The sequence below is a fragment of the Ceratotherium simum genome, chromosome 40 (assembly GCF_057802395.1).
Source record: "Ceratotherium simum simum isolate JZ-2026a chromosome 40, ASM5780239v1, whole genome shotgun sequence".
In the NCBI taxonomy this organism is placed as follows: Eukaryota; Metazoa; Chordata; class Mammalia; order Perissodactyla; family Rhinocerotidae; genus Ceratotherium; species Ceratotherium simum.
In genome coordinates this window covers 7,335,267-7,350,883 of record NC_141939.1, presented here as the reverse complement: position 1 = coordinate 7,350,883, position 15,617 = coordinate 7,335,267, and the positions used below count along the sequence as shown (strand labels likewise).

At 44.0% G+C, this 15,617-nt stretch overlaps 1 protein-coding gene across 1 annotated transcript; it reads right to left on the bottom strand.

Moving 5' to 3' along the window:
- Positions 1-4,347: 4,347 nt before the first annotated feature.
- On the bottom strand, positions 4,348-14,987 carry NMS (neuromedin S). Its single transcript, XM_087426362.1, has 8 exons — positions 14,912-14,987; positions 12,602-12,657; positions 8,778-8,801; positions 8,630-8,683; positions 7,235-7,309; positions 6,129-6,164; positions 5,500-5,541; positions 4,348-4,386 (listed from the first exon to the last, which is right to left on the bottom strand). Exons 1-8 carry the CDS (start codon positions 14,985-14,987, stop codon positions 4,348-4,350), a joined length of 402 nt encoding a protein of 133 aa, XP_087282488.1.
- Positions 14,988-15,617: the final 630 nt, after the last annotated feature.

Sequence of the window (15,617 nt, the reverse complement as noted above, 5' to 3'; positions counted from 1 at the left end):
TGAATATTATTCTATTCCCTCTGAGCTGTTTTCAAAAGGGATCCTCAGTCTAAGGGGAGATTTGAAGGGGGTGGAAACTGCCCCCAAACAAGCTGAATCTGAAAACTCGTGCTAAGGCTGGTTCAAGGCCAATCCTAGTAGTGGAGTGAGAGAACATTTCGGGTCTGGGGTCATAGGCAAGGAATGTCTGGGGCCCATATCTCAAAACACCTCTTCCAGGTCACCTACGGAGTACAACATGCCCCAAATTCAAGAAACGTTGCTTTGATTTACTCAAGGGCCCAGGAGTACCTTGTTAAAATATAATTTCTAGAATGAATTATTAAACAATATACGTCTGAATATGTCGAAATAAGAAAAGTAGTTACTATGGATCATATTGGCTTCTGGGGACAGTCCGTTGCTTTTAGTTGTCCAAGAACAAAGTGGATGCCTCATGGAGCAGTGAGCTTCCTGCCCCCGGAAGTGTCGAAGTAGCGTATGGATAACTCCCACCAGACCTGGTGAACCCCAGCTGCACTGGCCACGGGTTTGGAACTTGTGAAGGCCTCCAAGGTTTCTCCTCATTCTAAGAGTCCATAATTCTGAGGATCATGGGGAGAAAGAACACCACTCACCCATGAAGAGCTATTGTACTTTCTTCGGGTTTGGCTTGGTTGAGAGAATAGACTATTTCTTATGTAGCTCCATTATCCCAACCAGGGCTTGGCACATGGCAGGCATTCAAGTGTTGAATGAGTCAACGAGTGATTGTACAGCGAGATTCATGCAGACCTACTTGAAATGGGAGAATGGAAGAACAGGCCCAGGAGGTGAGGGCTTGCAGGGAGGTACCCAGAACAGGGGTCAGCAAAACGGCTCTGAACTCTAGAGAGGAATGCAGAATATGGTTTGAATATGGCCCCAAAAAGATATGTCCATGTCCTAACCCCTGGAACCTGTGAATGTGACCTTATTTGGGAAAAGATAATTAATTTGCAGAGATAATTAAGGTTCTCTTCCTTAACCATTCTAGATTAAGATATCATCCTAGATTAAGGTGGACCTTAAATCCAGTGAGAAGAGAAAGAGAAGACACAGAGACACAGGGGACTAGGCCATGTGAAGATGCGGGTAGAGATTGGAGTGATGCTGTCACAAGCCAAGAAGACGCTTGGAGCCACCAGCGTCTAGAATAAGCAGGGAAGGATTCTCCACTAAAGTCTTCAGAAAGAGCATGGCCCTAATGATACCATTATTTTGGACTTTTGGCCTCCAGAACTGTAAGAGGATAGATCTCTGTTTTCTGAAGTCACTAAGCTTGGGAAAATTTGTTACGGCAGCCCTGGGAAACTAATACAGGATAGTAACATCAGAGTGAAGAAAGCAATTAGGCTTTTAGTTGAAAAACCTGGGCTCCATCCTGGACATGTTGCCAGTAGCTGTGTGGCCTTGGGCAAGTCACTCAGCCTTTCTGGGCTGCTTTTCTCAGCAGCCCATGAGAAGGTGGGGCTGAATGAGGCCCATGCCCACTCCAGGGTTCTAAGAGTCCCTTTCACAGTTCTGTCCTGGCTAGACACGGACTCCTGCTCTTGGTGAGGCTGTCAGTGACTCTGTGCAATGGGTTGAGGCATGGCCTTTCTCTATAAAGTGACCACCAGTGCTAAGAAGGTGGGTATTTCCCACCTAGTGACGGACACTGGGCCTATGACTCAAACTTATCTGAAGGGACACCTGGGTAGAGTCACCTCACAAGGCTCTTTCTCATAGGAAACCAGGCTAAAATCAGCCCAGTACTACATGTAGGGAGGACCAGTTCTCCCAGCACAGAAGCTGTAAACTATAGTCCAGTTTCCTCTTTGGATTTATTGGCACTACTGGTGCATTGCTAGACACTGCAGTGGGGAAAAGGGGTGAGGTGATGTCTGAAATTGGAACGTCTGTCTCCACCTCACCACCGTCAGAGACTGGCTTGGCAAAGGAAGAGTTTTTAGCTCAAACAGTGTTCCTTAGAAGCAGTGGTTGTCTTCGCCCACCCCTCACCCCCTTGAACCATTATCCACCAAGCAGGCCTTGTGCCAAGTGTATGATCCTCCATTGGGGTGGAATTTATTATTACTGGCTTAGCAAAGAGGACTCCGGGCATGGTTTGGGGTAAAAACAGCCATCCTTGCTCACCCCAAAATCTTGGGATCATATCTGAAGACTTGCATTGGCGGCATTTCACACAAATGCTGTACTCTGCCTGCCTTCTCATGGAGATGTGAGGCTGAGTGTGCACTGCCCGTGCTCGCAGGACCTGGGAAGCACGGGGAGGTCAAACCAGCCCTGTTTCCTACCTACCGCACGGCCTCGGGCCAGCCCTTGATCATTCCAACTGCAACTTGCGCTCCGCAAAATGTTCTAATGTGGAGTTAAGTTTGCTCATCTTATCTCTGTGTGGCAAGATCTACCATCTTACAATATTCTATTTGAGAAAATAGACTTGAAACTTATTGCAAAAGCTTATAAATGCTCAAATAAAAGCTAATCCTAAAGTGTGGTGTTTAAATTACATTTTAAAAGGAAGACTCAAATTTGATGAGAAGCTTGAGAACCTTAAAAGAAGGAAGGTTCAGCACAGCTTAGGTTCACCGCATGTGTCATCAGGGTCCCTCCTCGCATTGCCGCCCATCTGCTGCGTCATCGTCTGCTCCTTCCGATGGTCTTGCGAGGTCTCCAAGTCAGATACGCTTTACAGAGGAGGAGCCTGAGAAAGTAAAGGCCTGAGCCTCGTGGCTTCTTGAGGAGTCTGGAGTTGTTACGTGTTAACTTACTGCTGCAGCCTCAGGGCTCTGCTCAGCTCTCATTAGGGCAAGTCCCTTTGCTACTATTTGTGTAATGAAAATCCTCTTTGAAGTCTAATTAGAGCCAACACTTATTGAGCGCTCACTGTGTACCACCACGCTAAGCCACATAGATCATCTCCTCAGTCATCACAAAGACTATGTGAAGGTCCTATTGTTATCAACCTCATTTTACCAGGGAGGAGATGAGGCACACAGACGGGAAGTGACCAGCCCAAGGTCCCCCCACTAAAAAGCGGAGTCAGCATTTGAAGCCAGCCAGTCTATCCCCAGCCCACACTCTCAGTTCTCAGTCATAAGATTGCTGGGGCGCGCTAAAACAATACCCCAAAATTGCATGTTTTAAAAACACATATCCTATTATTTTAAAATTACGCCTGATCCCTCCCCCAAGACTTTCCAATAAGTAAAATCCAATAAATGAAAATGTTGTGTCAATGCTACTTTATTTTTATACAACTGGATATTCTAATTAATATAGAGCTAGAGAATTATCTTTAAATATTGTTCACAGAAAGAAAAATTTGACATTTGTTCAAAATAATTGCTCAATTGCCTCATCTGATCCAGCTTTCCTTTGCCATTGAATTCTGCAAAAGAGAAGAAAAATGTACAGCTCAGATCAAATCATTCTCAGAATCGAGACAAGGCCCATGGGCATGTTATTATATAACATATTTTAAAATTATGCCTCAATCTGACATGTCATAAATGCCCGTAATGGGCACGTATTTGTTTTTGCTGTAACTGATTAGGCCATTAGGTCTTTGTGAGCGCTGTGGCCTCAGGGAGCATCTTCCCCCGGTTTTCGCCAGAGCAGCTCTGTTTCCCAGCATCTGTTCAGCTGTCTCAGGCACCTCGGCCTGCATGGGCCCTGGCTGCTGCCAGCAGATCGGTGTTGGGCTCTAGGAGGGAGGCTGTGGCGCATCTGCAGGACAGCAGCCTCACGTCGCTGGGACCACATCATCATGAGAGACAGTGGAGGCCCCGAGCTGCCCTTGTGCGTGGACTTCTGCTTCCGCAGGCCCGAAGGCCAAGGAATTGCCCCGGATTCAAACTCTGGGTCTCAGTGCACTACTGAATGGGGAGAATAGCCTTGCCTGGCTGTACTCTGAAATGTCCCCACTATTGGGAGCCTCCCTCCCCACTCCCCTCCCCCCAGCCCCAAACATGTCAGGGTGTTTTTGCCCTCATGGGAAGGGCTGGGTGAGACGTCTTGGGGGATCAGCTGGGCTGCATGGAGCTTCCGTCCCCTCAACTCCTGGAGACAACACACCTGCAAAGAGCTGGTGTGGAAGCAAAGGCTGCATTGTTTGCCCAGACAGCCTGCTTCTGCCAGGCGGCAGTGAGGGTCTCTGTGGTGCTGACGACAGGAAAGGGAGGGGGCAGAGGGTCCTCAGAGGTTCCACTTGGCCCCCCTTTCTTTGGACTGTCACCCCTCTGGCTGCAGCTCGCTCCCCCCGTCAGACACATGACGTTGCTTGGAGGAGAAGAGCTGCAATGAGCCTGACCTTGGACTATCCTACTGGATGTTATCTTCAATGTTTCTTCCATTCCTTGGCTGAAAAAAAAAAGGGAGCATCTTACAGATACTGAGACAAAACTGCCTGGAACTTGTTTCTTGGTTTCAGATTCTTTCTCTCCTGGGCCCTACAGCCTTGTTCTCCTAACTGGGATGTCAGCAGCCTTCTTGGGGCTCTCCTGTTAAGCCCCAGCCCCATGCTAGTCTGTAGGTCCCCTGTGGCAGGGCTCCAGGAACCTTGCTATTCCTATGCCCCACCACTGCCCCCACGCCACCCCTCAGCCTCTATTTATGTGGCAGGATGATCTTCAAACCATTCATCACAGGACTTCTCACCCCAAAACACCATGGACAACCACTGTTTCTCAGAGTACTTTCCAGAGAACAACTAATAATAGGTCATGCAGATTAAAATGGTGCTGGGGCGGGGTGGGGAGCATTTCTGTGGTCAAATAAGTTTGGGCAACATATGACTAAGCAGTGTTAAACAGGTTATTTCCTGCAAGACATGCTGGTGTGCACTGTAAACCTTTGAGAATGTTGGGTGCAGTGTTTTCCAATTTTATTTGACCTTTGCAGAGCATCTTGGCACCAATGACCCACAGAAGGCAGTTTCAGGGGCATGAGTCTAGTAGTCTGATTCACACATTCTTCTAATGCAAGCACTGAGGATCTAGGGGGTGAAGCATAGCTAGTGAGTGGCAGATCACAAACTAAAAGATGCCTCTCTGACTCTGTGACCTTTGCAAGAGGCTCTGAGTCCTCTAGGAAGGAGGAGAGGATGGTGCCCACACTGCTATTTTCAGTGTGTTTTGGGACCACGTATCCTGGACCTTCGTGCTCAAGAACGTGGACTCTGACTCCAGTTGGCCCCCATGTCTGTCCATCAGCAGAACTCCCACCCTCAACACCTGCACTCCCAGAGCACTGGGGCTCTCCAACGGCCCGTGTCCTCCTGGGCCCTTTCCTTTACAAGCATCAAGTTTCTAGGGGGAGACTTTGAGAGTCATTCTCTACGTAAAGGGTGAGAGAGTCCCTACAATTATTCATCAGTTCACCGTGGGGCACTGGCTGGGCTCATTCTGCAGAAAATCTGTAATTGGGTGGCAGGGGGGAATTGGGGTTAAAAACATGGAAGAGGAAACATTATACCCTGAAAAGGAAGAATGGTCTTCCCAACGTGGCAGCGTGATCCTGCAACATAAAATCACAAACCATTATGCAACCATGTTGTGCCAAAGGTCTTTCAAAGATGTCTGTGACAGTGGTTTTCAAAGTGAGGTCCCCATGCCAAAAGCATCGGCATCACCTGGGAACTTTTTGGAGATGCAAACTCTCAGGCCCCTACTGAATCTCGAGTTGGGGCCCAGCCATCTGAATTTTCACAAGGTCCCCAGCTGTTTATGGTGCACAGTCAACCTGGAGAAGCACTGGTATATGGGGTTCGTGCCACTTGCAGTATGTCTCCTCAAGTTTGTACAACTGGCATGTGGACACTGAGCCAGAGAAAGCAAACCCCCAGCAGCGGATGGCCTCAAGTGGCTCATTTGTGAGACTGGAGATGAATTTAAACAGCCAGAGGCCTTGCCTGGGGTTCCTTTCTGCCTCAGGACAAGCCCGTGGAAACCTGAAATTAAATGCTCAGCCTCAGAGAAGATTTCAGGGGCATACTGTGAGACCAGTTCTTTCCAGAAGCGATCTAAAGGGGCTGCAAGGTGGCTCAGCTCCAAGCCCTTCTCTGTCCTCTCAAGTCGATCATGTTCTCCACGGGGCTTACATACCTTCCTGGTCAAGTCCGCTGCCGCAGCCCCCAAGTCCTGGGAGGGAACAAGGCACAGGTTAATTTAACGGGAACCACGTCCCCGAGGCTCACAGTTTTTCTCTGTGATCCTGCACCTACCCGGTTCCCTTCCAAGGTAGCCAGAATTCAGGTGCAAACAAGCAGCTCCTGGGAAGGGCTAACCATGTAGCCAATTATAATTTCCTGCTCGGGAAGGCAAGCGTGTTTTTTTGATTGAGTTACCATTTGCGTCCAGGACAGTGTGAAATTTGCTCGCTCTTCCCAACAGCCTCAACTTGAAATTAACCTCTGGTTTAGGCCCAGGTTCAAGGACACCCATTCCAGCTCCTGCAGCTTGTCTGTGCCAGTGGGTCTGGCCTAACAATGGAGGAAGACTCCACCCGGAAGGCTGCGGTCAGCAGTGGGTCCCACGAACTACTGCCCATGCTTGGGGTGACCAAGCGATTTTTCAGGACCTGAGCAGTGTCCTGGGGATCTTGGCATTTTCAGAGCTAAAACCAGGAAAATCCTGGGCAAACTGGGATGAGATGGTCATCCTACTTGGGCTCAGCGTCCCCCCCAAAATTTTCTTTTTGTGCTCTCCTGCAACAAAACCTTCATTAATGTTTTAATGAGTTCAGCTATTACTGAAACTAGTCATTTCTAAACTTAAAAAAATTTTTTTAAAAAGAAATAAAGCTCTGAGATATGGACAAAAGGGCAGATGGGGCAATGGGAAGCAGAGAATATCACCAAGGCAAACACTCATGTCAAGAGGAAGAGGAGGGGATGGGGAAAGTCAAAAAACAACACAAAAACTAAAATGAAACAAATGGCTGAAGAGAGCAAAAGAGGCGAGGATGTCACCATGCTGGGCCACGGGCCTTCTCTCAGCTCTGCAGCCACCATACGGGGTCACAGCGGAGAGAGTGAGGCTCAGAGAGGTTAAGGAACTTGTGCAAGGTCAAAGTGCCAGAGCTCCCTCCCAAGGGGGAGACTTAGAGGCAAGGAGAGAATGCACGTGAGCCCCAAGGCAATGACCCGCATTTACCAAGGTTAAATGAAATTTTAGTGGCATAAAAATATGGTGGAAGAAAAAACACATACGCGCTGCAGAAATTTTTTCATCCTTCGGTTGGCGAGCTTTGCAGCCAGACGCATTAAAGGGTGCACGGGAGGAAACTGCAACAGAAAGGCCCCGTGAGGGTCAGACACAGCATTGGGACACAGCCCAGGGCTCCTCACATTCCTCTCTACTCAGTCTCTTACAAATGGCTTTAATTTTCAGAGCAAAATCCATTTCCGAGCCTAAGCTTGAAATTTTATGTTTTCAATAAAGAATCGCTTGCCTTGATAGCAGGTTTCAATTCCAAGACAACACTTAAAATATTCCCTTAGGGTAAATCAGACTTTTTTCTGCATTAACCCTGAGCATGCTGTCCTTCTGGTATGGAGTGCATTGTCCCCAAGACGAATCTCCACGCAGAGCCTTTCTCGCTCTGCAGGTGTGCTCTCCTAATCTGAGGGACGAGGGGGAGGGGCAGCATCCATAACCCTCTCCCTGATGCATTTTATTTCCCTGTCCTTGTCTGTGACTGCCTGCATGCATGCAGACATACACATCTGTGTCTTATCTAGTCTTTGTGCATCCTCCCTGAGTATTCTGGCTCAGAGTAGTTAATTTGTGTCACAGACAGAGCTTATCTTTCCCCTTCCATTGTCCTTGCTCCCTTTGCACTGCCCATGGCCCTTGGTAATATCCTCATCCTTATCTGATCCCCATTCCTAAACCTATACCACTGATGAGTCTTTACCTCTCACGGAAAAAATATTTTGCTGGATATTTGTTTTTTTTAAGGATCTTCCTGAAGACTTGGAAAGCCTTGATTATACAAATAAGTGACATCCTAACAGTAGAATTTCAGTTGCTGTGACTGAGCACCTGAATTAAAAATTATATTCTATGACCTTCCCAATAGTTCTCAGATTATACCCTGCAGAAATTGTCTTACACGACCTGCTCCCAAGGGTGACTCAAGTTTATAATAAGAACGTTAGAGGTGATGCTTCTCATTCCCATAGCTCAGCCACACCGTGGCAGTCACGGAAGATGCACATCCCTGGATCACTAGTGGGGGTATGGTACTTGACACTTTTCAAAGCTTGAAAAACAGAAGGTGATATGGAACAATGTAAATAGAGCTCAATATTTAACAGGATCTTCTGGTACATCTGTTTAAGTGCATAATAAAAAGTAATTTCTTACTTATTTTTTTCTATAATTTATTCTCTAACCTTTCAGATCTGCCAGCCTCCCACCACCCCTACCCCAGAGAGAGCGAGCTAACCCTTGCAGCCCCGCAAATGAGCACCCATGAAGCTGTTACACAGAGAGTCTGGAGGCCCTGCTGTTCTGCTTATCTGCACATATTGATTAGGAAGGGATAAAGGCATGCGGAGGGGAGTGACTTCACAGCAAGATGATTACGATAAAATACTGACCCCAGTTTTAACTGGATGTGTCGGCTCCTGACTTCTGCAGTAGTGAAATAGAAACTAAATAAGAAAAAAAAAGTTGATTTTAGTACTAAGTGTCACTTGCTAAGTGTGGAAGTTGGGTGCTTTTGTTACTGGGCTGGGTGGTACTCACTCTTTTGTGTACGTCTTGATCATCCTGGAAAGAGAATTTTGAGGAAAGTTACATGGAATTTTACTGGGGCAGGCAATTGAGAAGAATTCAGTATAAGTTACACCAGGGATCTTACCAGATTTACTGAAATATTAGAAAATAAATTGACAATCTAAAAAGAAATCCATTGCACAAACTGACTAAGACTATAGTTGATGCAGTATCTTACAAAAAGAAAGTTGCCAGCATACATCATTATTTTAAAACTTAATCTCATTTCACCTTTTCGATCTTCAGGGGAAAAACATACTCTGTAATGCATCAAAGCAATACCCCAATCAATTCCCAGAGAACCATCCAACTAAGTGGTGGAATAAAATAATGATTGCAATTTTTAATTTGCTGCTGGTTATATCCTAGAATTCAGGGTTTTTTGTTTATTTATTTTTTGGTGAGGAAGATCAGCCCTGAGCTAACATCCATGCTAATCCTCCTCTTTTTGCTGAGGGAGACCGGCTCTGAGCTAACATCTATTGCCAATCCTCCTCCTTTTTTTTTCCCCCTCAAAGCCCCAGTAGATAGTTGTACGTCATAGTTGCACATCCTTCTAGTTGCTGTATGTGGGATGGGGCCTCAGCATGGCCCGAGAAGCAGTGCGTCGGTGCGCGCCCAGGATCCGAACCTGGGCAGCCAGTGGAGCGCGCGCGCTTAACCGCTAAGCCAAAGGGCCGGCTCGAATTCAGATTTTTTTGAGTTCGTTCAAATTGACCAAACTTTTTTTCCCCTAAAAGCTTTCTACATGAATTTTTACTCTTCTTAACAGAAAGCCCAGCTTTTCATTTCTACATCCTTGTTAGAGCACCACTGTGCCCTTGTATGCACGGATGATAGTCCAGGAAAAGCTGCATAGGTGGCATATCATACTCAAGGATATGCTCTGAAGAAGGCGTCTTACAAAACGATAGTACAGGTTTCCATGGCTGTATTTTATATAAAATTGCTAGAGATGATTACTGTGAATGATCTTTTAAATATGCTGATCTGGCTATATTGACCATTTGCATCTCATTCACATTTAAACATTCTTGAATCAGCTGAAATTTCAATCAAGACAGAAAATGCAAGTTGTTAATAACACTTCTTATTTTATTGCTGTGGATACAACTACATCTTCCTAAAAACTTTGCGGATAGTTTCTGCAGTGAAAGAAGCCAATACCTATGTATTCTCTCTCTAGCTCTCTCCCCCTCCATCTCTCTCTGATATGCACACACATGCATACGGGCAAACACACAGGGATACACACTATAATTAGCCAACATTACTAATTAACTATTTCCTTATAATCACCACTTCTAAATCAGCAGAAAGTACTATTTTTACAGCTTCTGGTCTCTTGTCAGCACCTGTTCACAGTAGTGTGTGTGTGTGTGTGTGTGTGTGTGTGTGTGTGTGTGTTCTGGACACTTATTGGGAAGACAATTGTTTTTTGTACCATATTCATCAACTTTATATCATTACGTTTTAGTGCAAAAAATAACAAGGAATTTAAAGATGCTTTTCCAGGTGCTAAACACCACTCTCAACATTTCATATGGACCTGTCTTGCTTTAATTTTTTCTTTTTAAAGAAAAAATACATTTTAAATTTTACTTATCTATCTTGTTTGTTATTTATTTCTCCAACTAGAATATAAGTTCCATGAGTTTTATCTATTTTAATCAGTACTGTGTCCCTAACATCTGGCACATGGCATGCTCTCAATAAATATCATTTTTGGATGGATGAATAATAGGGCTGTGTTCACAAGAATCTATTGCCCCTTTTCTCATCTAAACTTCTTCTGATCCCACGTGGTGATCAGAAACACAAAACACGAAGAGTTTCTGCAGGCGTCATTATTTGCAGAGCAGAACTGCTTTCTGAGTTGCCTCAAGGTGAAAGTCCCCTGGAGAGAGACCTGGACTCTTCTGGAGACCAGAACCAGAAGTGGACTTAGAGCCTAGGGAACTCATCTAGACATTGGATAGTTGAGAGAACCAAAGGCCCAGAAGAGGAAGAGACATGCCGGAGGTCACACACAAAGGCAGCAGCCAGACCAAGAAGAGCCACAGTCTCTCTATTAATAGCTTTAAAATACTGGCAATTTTGTTCATTGAGTAATCCTTTGCTCTTATGCAGTTGGAAACAATGAACAGGATTGGTTTGGGAAAATGCAGAAGGTTGAAGGAAAATTACTTCCAAGTGGGGCTTTGCACTTGGGGAACCCCACAACCCAACTTCATACTGTAGGTGGCACATGCGACAGTCATGCTTCCACTTCCTCTGCTTATGTAGGGGACACCCTCACAGCCCTCAGGTGAGGAATAGGGAAGCCCCTTATGAGTGAGGTGAGGAGGCAGTGGGAAGGAGATGGAGAACTCTGAGTTCTTGTCTTGAATTTTTGCTCCGAGTACCAAAGCCATAAAGATTAATTGTCAAGATGAGAGATGACAATTGTCTTCAAACATATGCATAATGGTAAACTGAAAATAAGAAGAAATAGGCATGATAGATTTATGAAGTTTAAGACAGAAAGTGATGTTTGAGTCTTAAAAAATGAAAATTAGTTGCATCAAGAGACAATGGTAACAGGTAGCACTTAAGTGCTATCATTTACCATACTCTAGACACTGTTGAAAACACTTCACAAATATTAAAGCAATCAGTCCTCATAATAACATTACGAGGCTAGTGCAACCATTATTCCCATATTATAGATGGGGACACTGAAATACAGAGAAGTTAAGAAACTTGCCAAGGTAGGTAGATCTGGGTTTTGAACCCAGGTACTTTACTTTTAGAGTCTGTGCTGTTAACTGCAGCCTATGAAGGAGGCAAAGGCATTTTGGGCTAAGGAAAATCCTGTGCAAAGACATAGGGCCTGGTGCATTTGGGGAATAGTGGAAGTTCAATGTGGCTGGAGCATGGTGTGCTGTGGGGTGCAGGAGGGGAAGGAGGAACAGATGTGGCTCAAGGTGAAAACAGATAGTCTATGCTAAGAATCATGGCCTCTACCCTGATACCACCCTCTTGCACTTTTGATTGAATCAACATCTACTTTGTATGCATTGAAATATTTCTGTTGTGGTTACTGTAGATACTGTTAGGTCCTTTACATGAGATCTATTGTTTTGGAGAACTGTTATATCATAGTATATCTATTTGTAAGGTATGTTGTGATATGTCATAACATATACAATTAATGTAATTATATACGTATATATGATTATGATAATTTTAAGAATATGCGTGAACTACCAATATTTTATGGTAATTTATATTTAAGAGTTTCACTTATTTCCTAAAACTATATTCTTACACACACATTTACACATACACATAGAATTCTCCTGTAGGTAGCAAAAGAGCGTGCTTATTACAGATATCAATTATGGTGTAAATGCATGCATTGTTATAACTAGAAGAATTATCATATATATATATATATTAACTCTTTTTACCTTAGGCTGCCTAGAACAAGTTGCCCAATATGCCAGCCGCTAAAAATTGAGGAAAATAAATCAAAGATAAGTATAAATTCTTAGTCAATAGAATTCTATTACGACAAATATAAAATCCTAAAATTGTCCCATTTATGAACCTTGCATTATCTTCTCACACAGTGGCAGTAAATTTCAACACAACCCTCAGGATGCCTTAAATGAGGCCGTGAAAATGGCAACAGTGAGTTCCTGCTGCAGCCAAGAATCTTGTCTTAAAATAGTGTTAAGTTAACGTTATCCACATGATATTTTCAAGGCCAAGACTAAATAAAAATCTCGCATTACTGAACCACAGCATACCTCAAGCTGCCCAACATCCAGACCATCTGGAGGATCAGCTAAAGGCTGGGGAAATCCTATTGTGAGAAATCATAAAAATGTCAATTAGGAGAAAAGAAGTCATGGCATTAACTTTTAAATCTTTACCATGAAAAACATACAGAGATTCTATTAATACAATGTCGTTGAAAGAGTTTTTAAGGAAAACAAACTTCTACCTACCACTAGCAAATCTGAGATTTGTACCAAAATTAATTCAAAACAGTATGTTTTTTAACTTACCAAGAGTTAGCAGTACAAGAGTTAGCAACTCGGGGAAGAGGGAAAAAAATACCTAGGTAACAACTTAATTTGTATTTTGAAGGAATTTATGAGGATGGAATATCAGGAAATGGTGTTCAACAAGGTACGTGCATCAGAATCACTCTTGGAACTTTTAAGAAATATGGACCCCTGTCTCTCTGCTTTATCAGACTCTTCATGGGTAGGGTTCTGTGGAAGGTTGCTATCAGCATGCAGCTGGACGCTGCGCCAATCAACGTTCATCTGACCTAAATGAAGTCTTTATCTCGTTTGCATGTGATAGAACACTTGGAGCAATAGTTAATTCCGCAGTTGAAAGAATCAATTGGATAACTCAAACGAACAAGATGAAATTAAATGAGATAAATATAAAATCTCGAAAGACTTTTAAAATGTGAGAGAAGGAATATCTGGCATATATATATATGCGGTATATATATTTTATATATTTATATAATACTGAGTGATATTTTGCTCCCTGCAATCTTCTATGAGCCAAGAAAAAGCTAAAGTAATCTTGTGCTGTGTTCAAATAATAGTATCCAAACCTTGAAAGGTAATAGTCCTACTTAAAATGATAGGATATGTGGTAGAGTTAGAGGAACTGAGCATAGTTTTCTTTAGCAAAGAGAAATATTAGGAAGTGTATGTTAACTGCCTTCAAAAATTTTGAGAACTGTTGTAAGAGATATTACTCTTAGTCTGTATATCCCCAAAGGACTGAGCTAGGGCTAATGGATAGATGTTACATGTGATCGGGTCTCAGCTTAGTGTAAAGAAGTTTTTGATGATTGAAGCCATTCAAAAAATGCAAAGTAATTGAAACCAATCCAAAAGTATTTGTTAAGAGTTTCTGTGTTAACGATACGTTGATAAAGACCATAGGGACCCTAACCTCAGGAAACATAAAATCAAATAGGAAAAAGAGGGAGATGGGTACAAATATATAGACAGGTAAATAAAAGGTAATAACAAATTTCCAGAAATGTAATATAAACAAGATTCTATTGGATTCCAGAGGAAGCAGCCACAGGCTGTCTTAAGTCTGGTAGTGACTTGGTTGTCACTGAAAGTAGTCAAATAGGGGAATCATAGAGGCGATTCCTACTCTCTGGGAGAGGGTCAAGTAGCTGACTAGATGATCACAGCTCCTCGCAATGCCTAGGTTTTGTGATCACACTACAGGATGGCAAAGCAAACATACTGCTTGAAATATATTTTGATTGAATATATTTTCAAAGATTTTCTACTCCCCTAAATCAAAATTCTAATGGAGAAATCTGAAATTTTAAAATAGTTCGTGTTTCCAAACGCAGCTGTTCAGCCACCACATCCTTCCCTGCATCATATGGAAAGTTAGCTGGACATGGGTAACAGATTCCCACTACTGACCCCATACCACACCCCTGATTCCCTACAAACGCCTGGTTCACAGAAGTTGGCGAAGCGACGTCCGCGTCTGGTCAGCACCTCGGACAGCGCCACAGTGCGGGGGGGGGGGGGGGGTGGGGGGTGGGGGGGGGGGGGCCTGTGGCCTGTGCTGCGCCCTCTGAGATTCGGCCTCCTAGGAGCCCACAGGAAAGGTTTCCAAGATTCCTTTTTCCTGTGAACGCACCTGCGCCGCCCCTCTCCAACTGTCCCTCAGTCCTCGGTCTTTGGGTCTGTAAACTCAGTTTTACCGTCCCTGTTCTCATCTCTTCAGAATTCCGGGAGCACAAATGTTTAAGTTGGGATCGTTCCCCAACTTATATCCCTCACAGTTTCAGCGCCACATCCTCTGGACAGCCCTAGGAAAGGAGCTATTTAAAGACAGTTCCACGGGAGAAAGTCGCCTCTTGTGGCAAAAGGCTGCAGCACCTAGCTCTGTCCACTCTCTCTTAAAGGTTAGAGACAAATGACCGGGTGGAAATGGGGGAAGGGGAAGAAATAACATTTGTCTCCCTCCAGAAACGCCCTGAAGGATTGAGGTCTGTCTCAGTCTTCCTTAGAGCTAAGACCAGCGGGGGTCTGATGAAGGGGACCCCTTACCTGAAGAGAAGATCTGTAACATGCAGAAGCAATAGATGACCAAGATGGAAGGGAATTGGGGAAGAAGATGTTTCATCTTCAGAGTCCGGTTTCTCTTCGCTGGCCACAGATGTGTGCTGCCAGGACAGGAATAGAGCATTTCCCAAAGTTCCGCAGACAGAGGCAACCCTCCACCCTGCGTCTGATCGGCTGTCCAGAAGGTGCCTTTATTTGCAACGCCCCAGAGCCTGTTGGCTGAGTACCAATCAGCCTTGCACAGGAGGCCCCTGGCTTTCTCATAAATGTCATGCTGGGCCCTTATTTGTAGAATAATATCTTCCTGGTGTAGGCATTGTAGCGAGTCATCTTTTTCAACCCAGCAATAAAAGTAAAAAGCAGAGAGTCATAATTGTTATTCTCTGGTGGTTTGAGAAACATTTCTAACTCAAGAAAGGCTTTTTCTCTTTTTTTAATCGAAGAACTGGACGTAAACCTATAAACTCTTGCACGATGAAGTCTTGTTTCCAAAGAAGCTGTTTATTTTCCATTTTAACAAAGGATGTTTTGTAGTCTTTGGTGCATCTGAGAACAAAATTTGGAGTCCCAGATATAACATTACAAGAAACTCAAAAGTTCAAGTAGTTCATAATTCCTACTCTGTTATGAATTAAAAATATTATTTTAATGCTAATTCAGAAATTGGAAAAAGAGACAAGAAAAAAATCTG

Bases quoted from the DNA above. Each gene is read 5' to 3' on its own strand.
- NMS (XM_087426362.1), bottom strand. From the start codon at position 14,987: ATGAAACATCTTCTTCCCCAATTCCCTTCCATCTTGGTCATCTATTGC. The intron at 12,658-14,911 runs GTAAGGGGTCCC...TTCTCACAATAG, and splicing joins GTTACAGATCTTCTCTTCAG to GATTTCCCCAGCCTTTAGCT. The intron at 8,684-8,777 runs GTGAGTACCACC...TTTCTTATTTAG, and splicing joins ATCAAGACGTACACAAAAGA to TTTCTATTTCACTACTGCAG.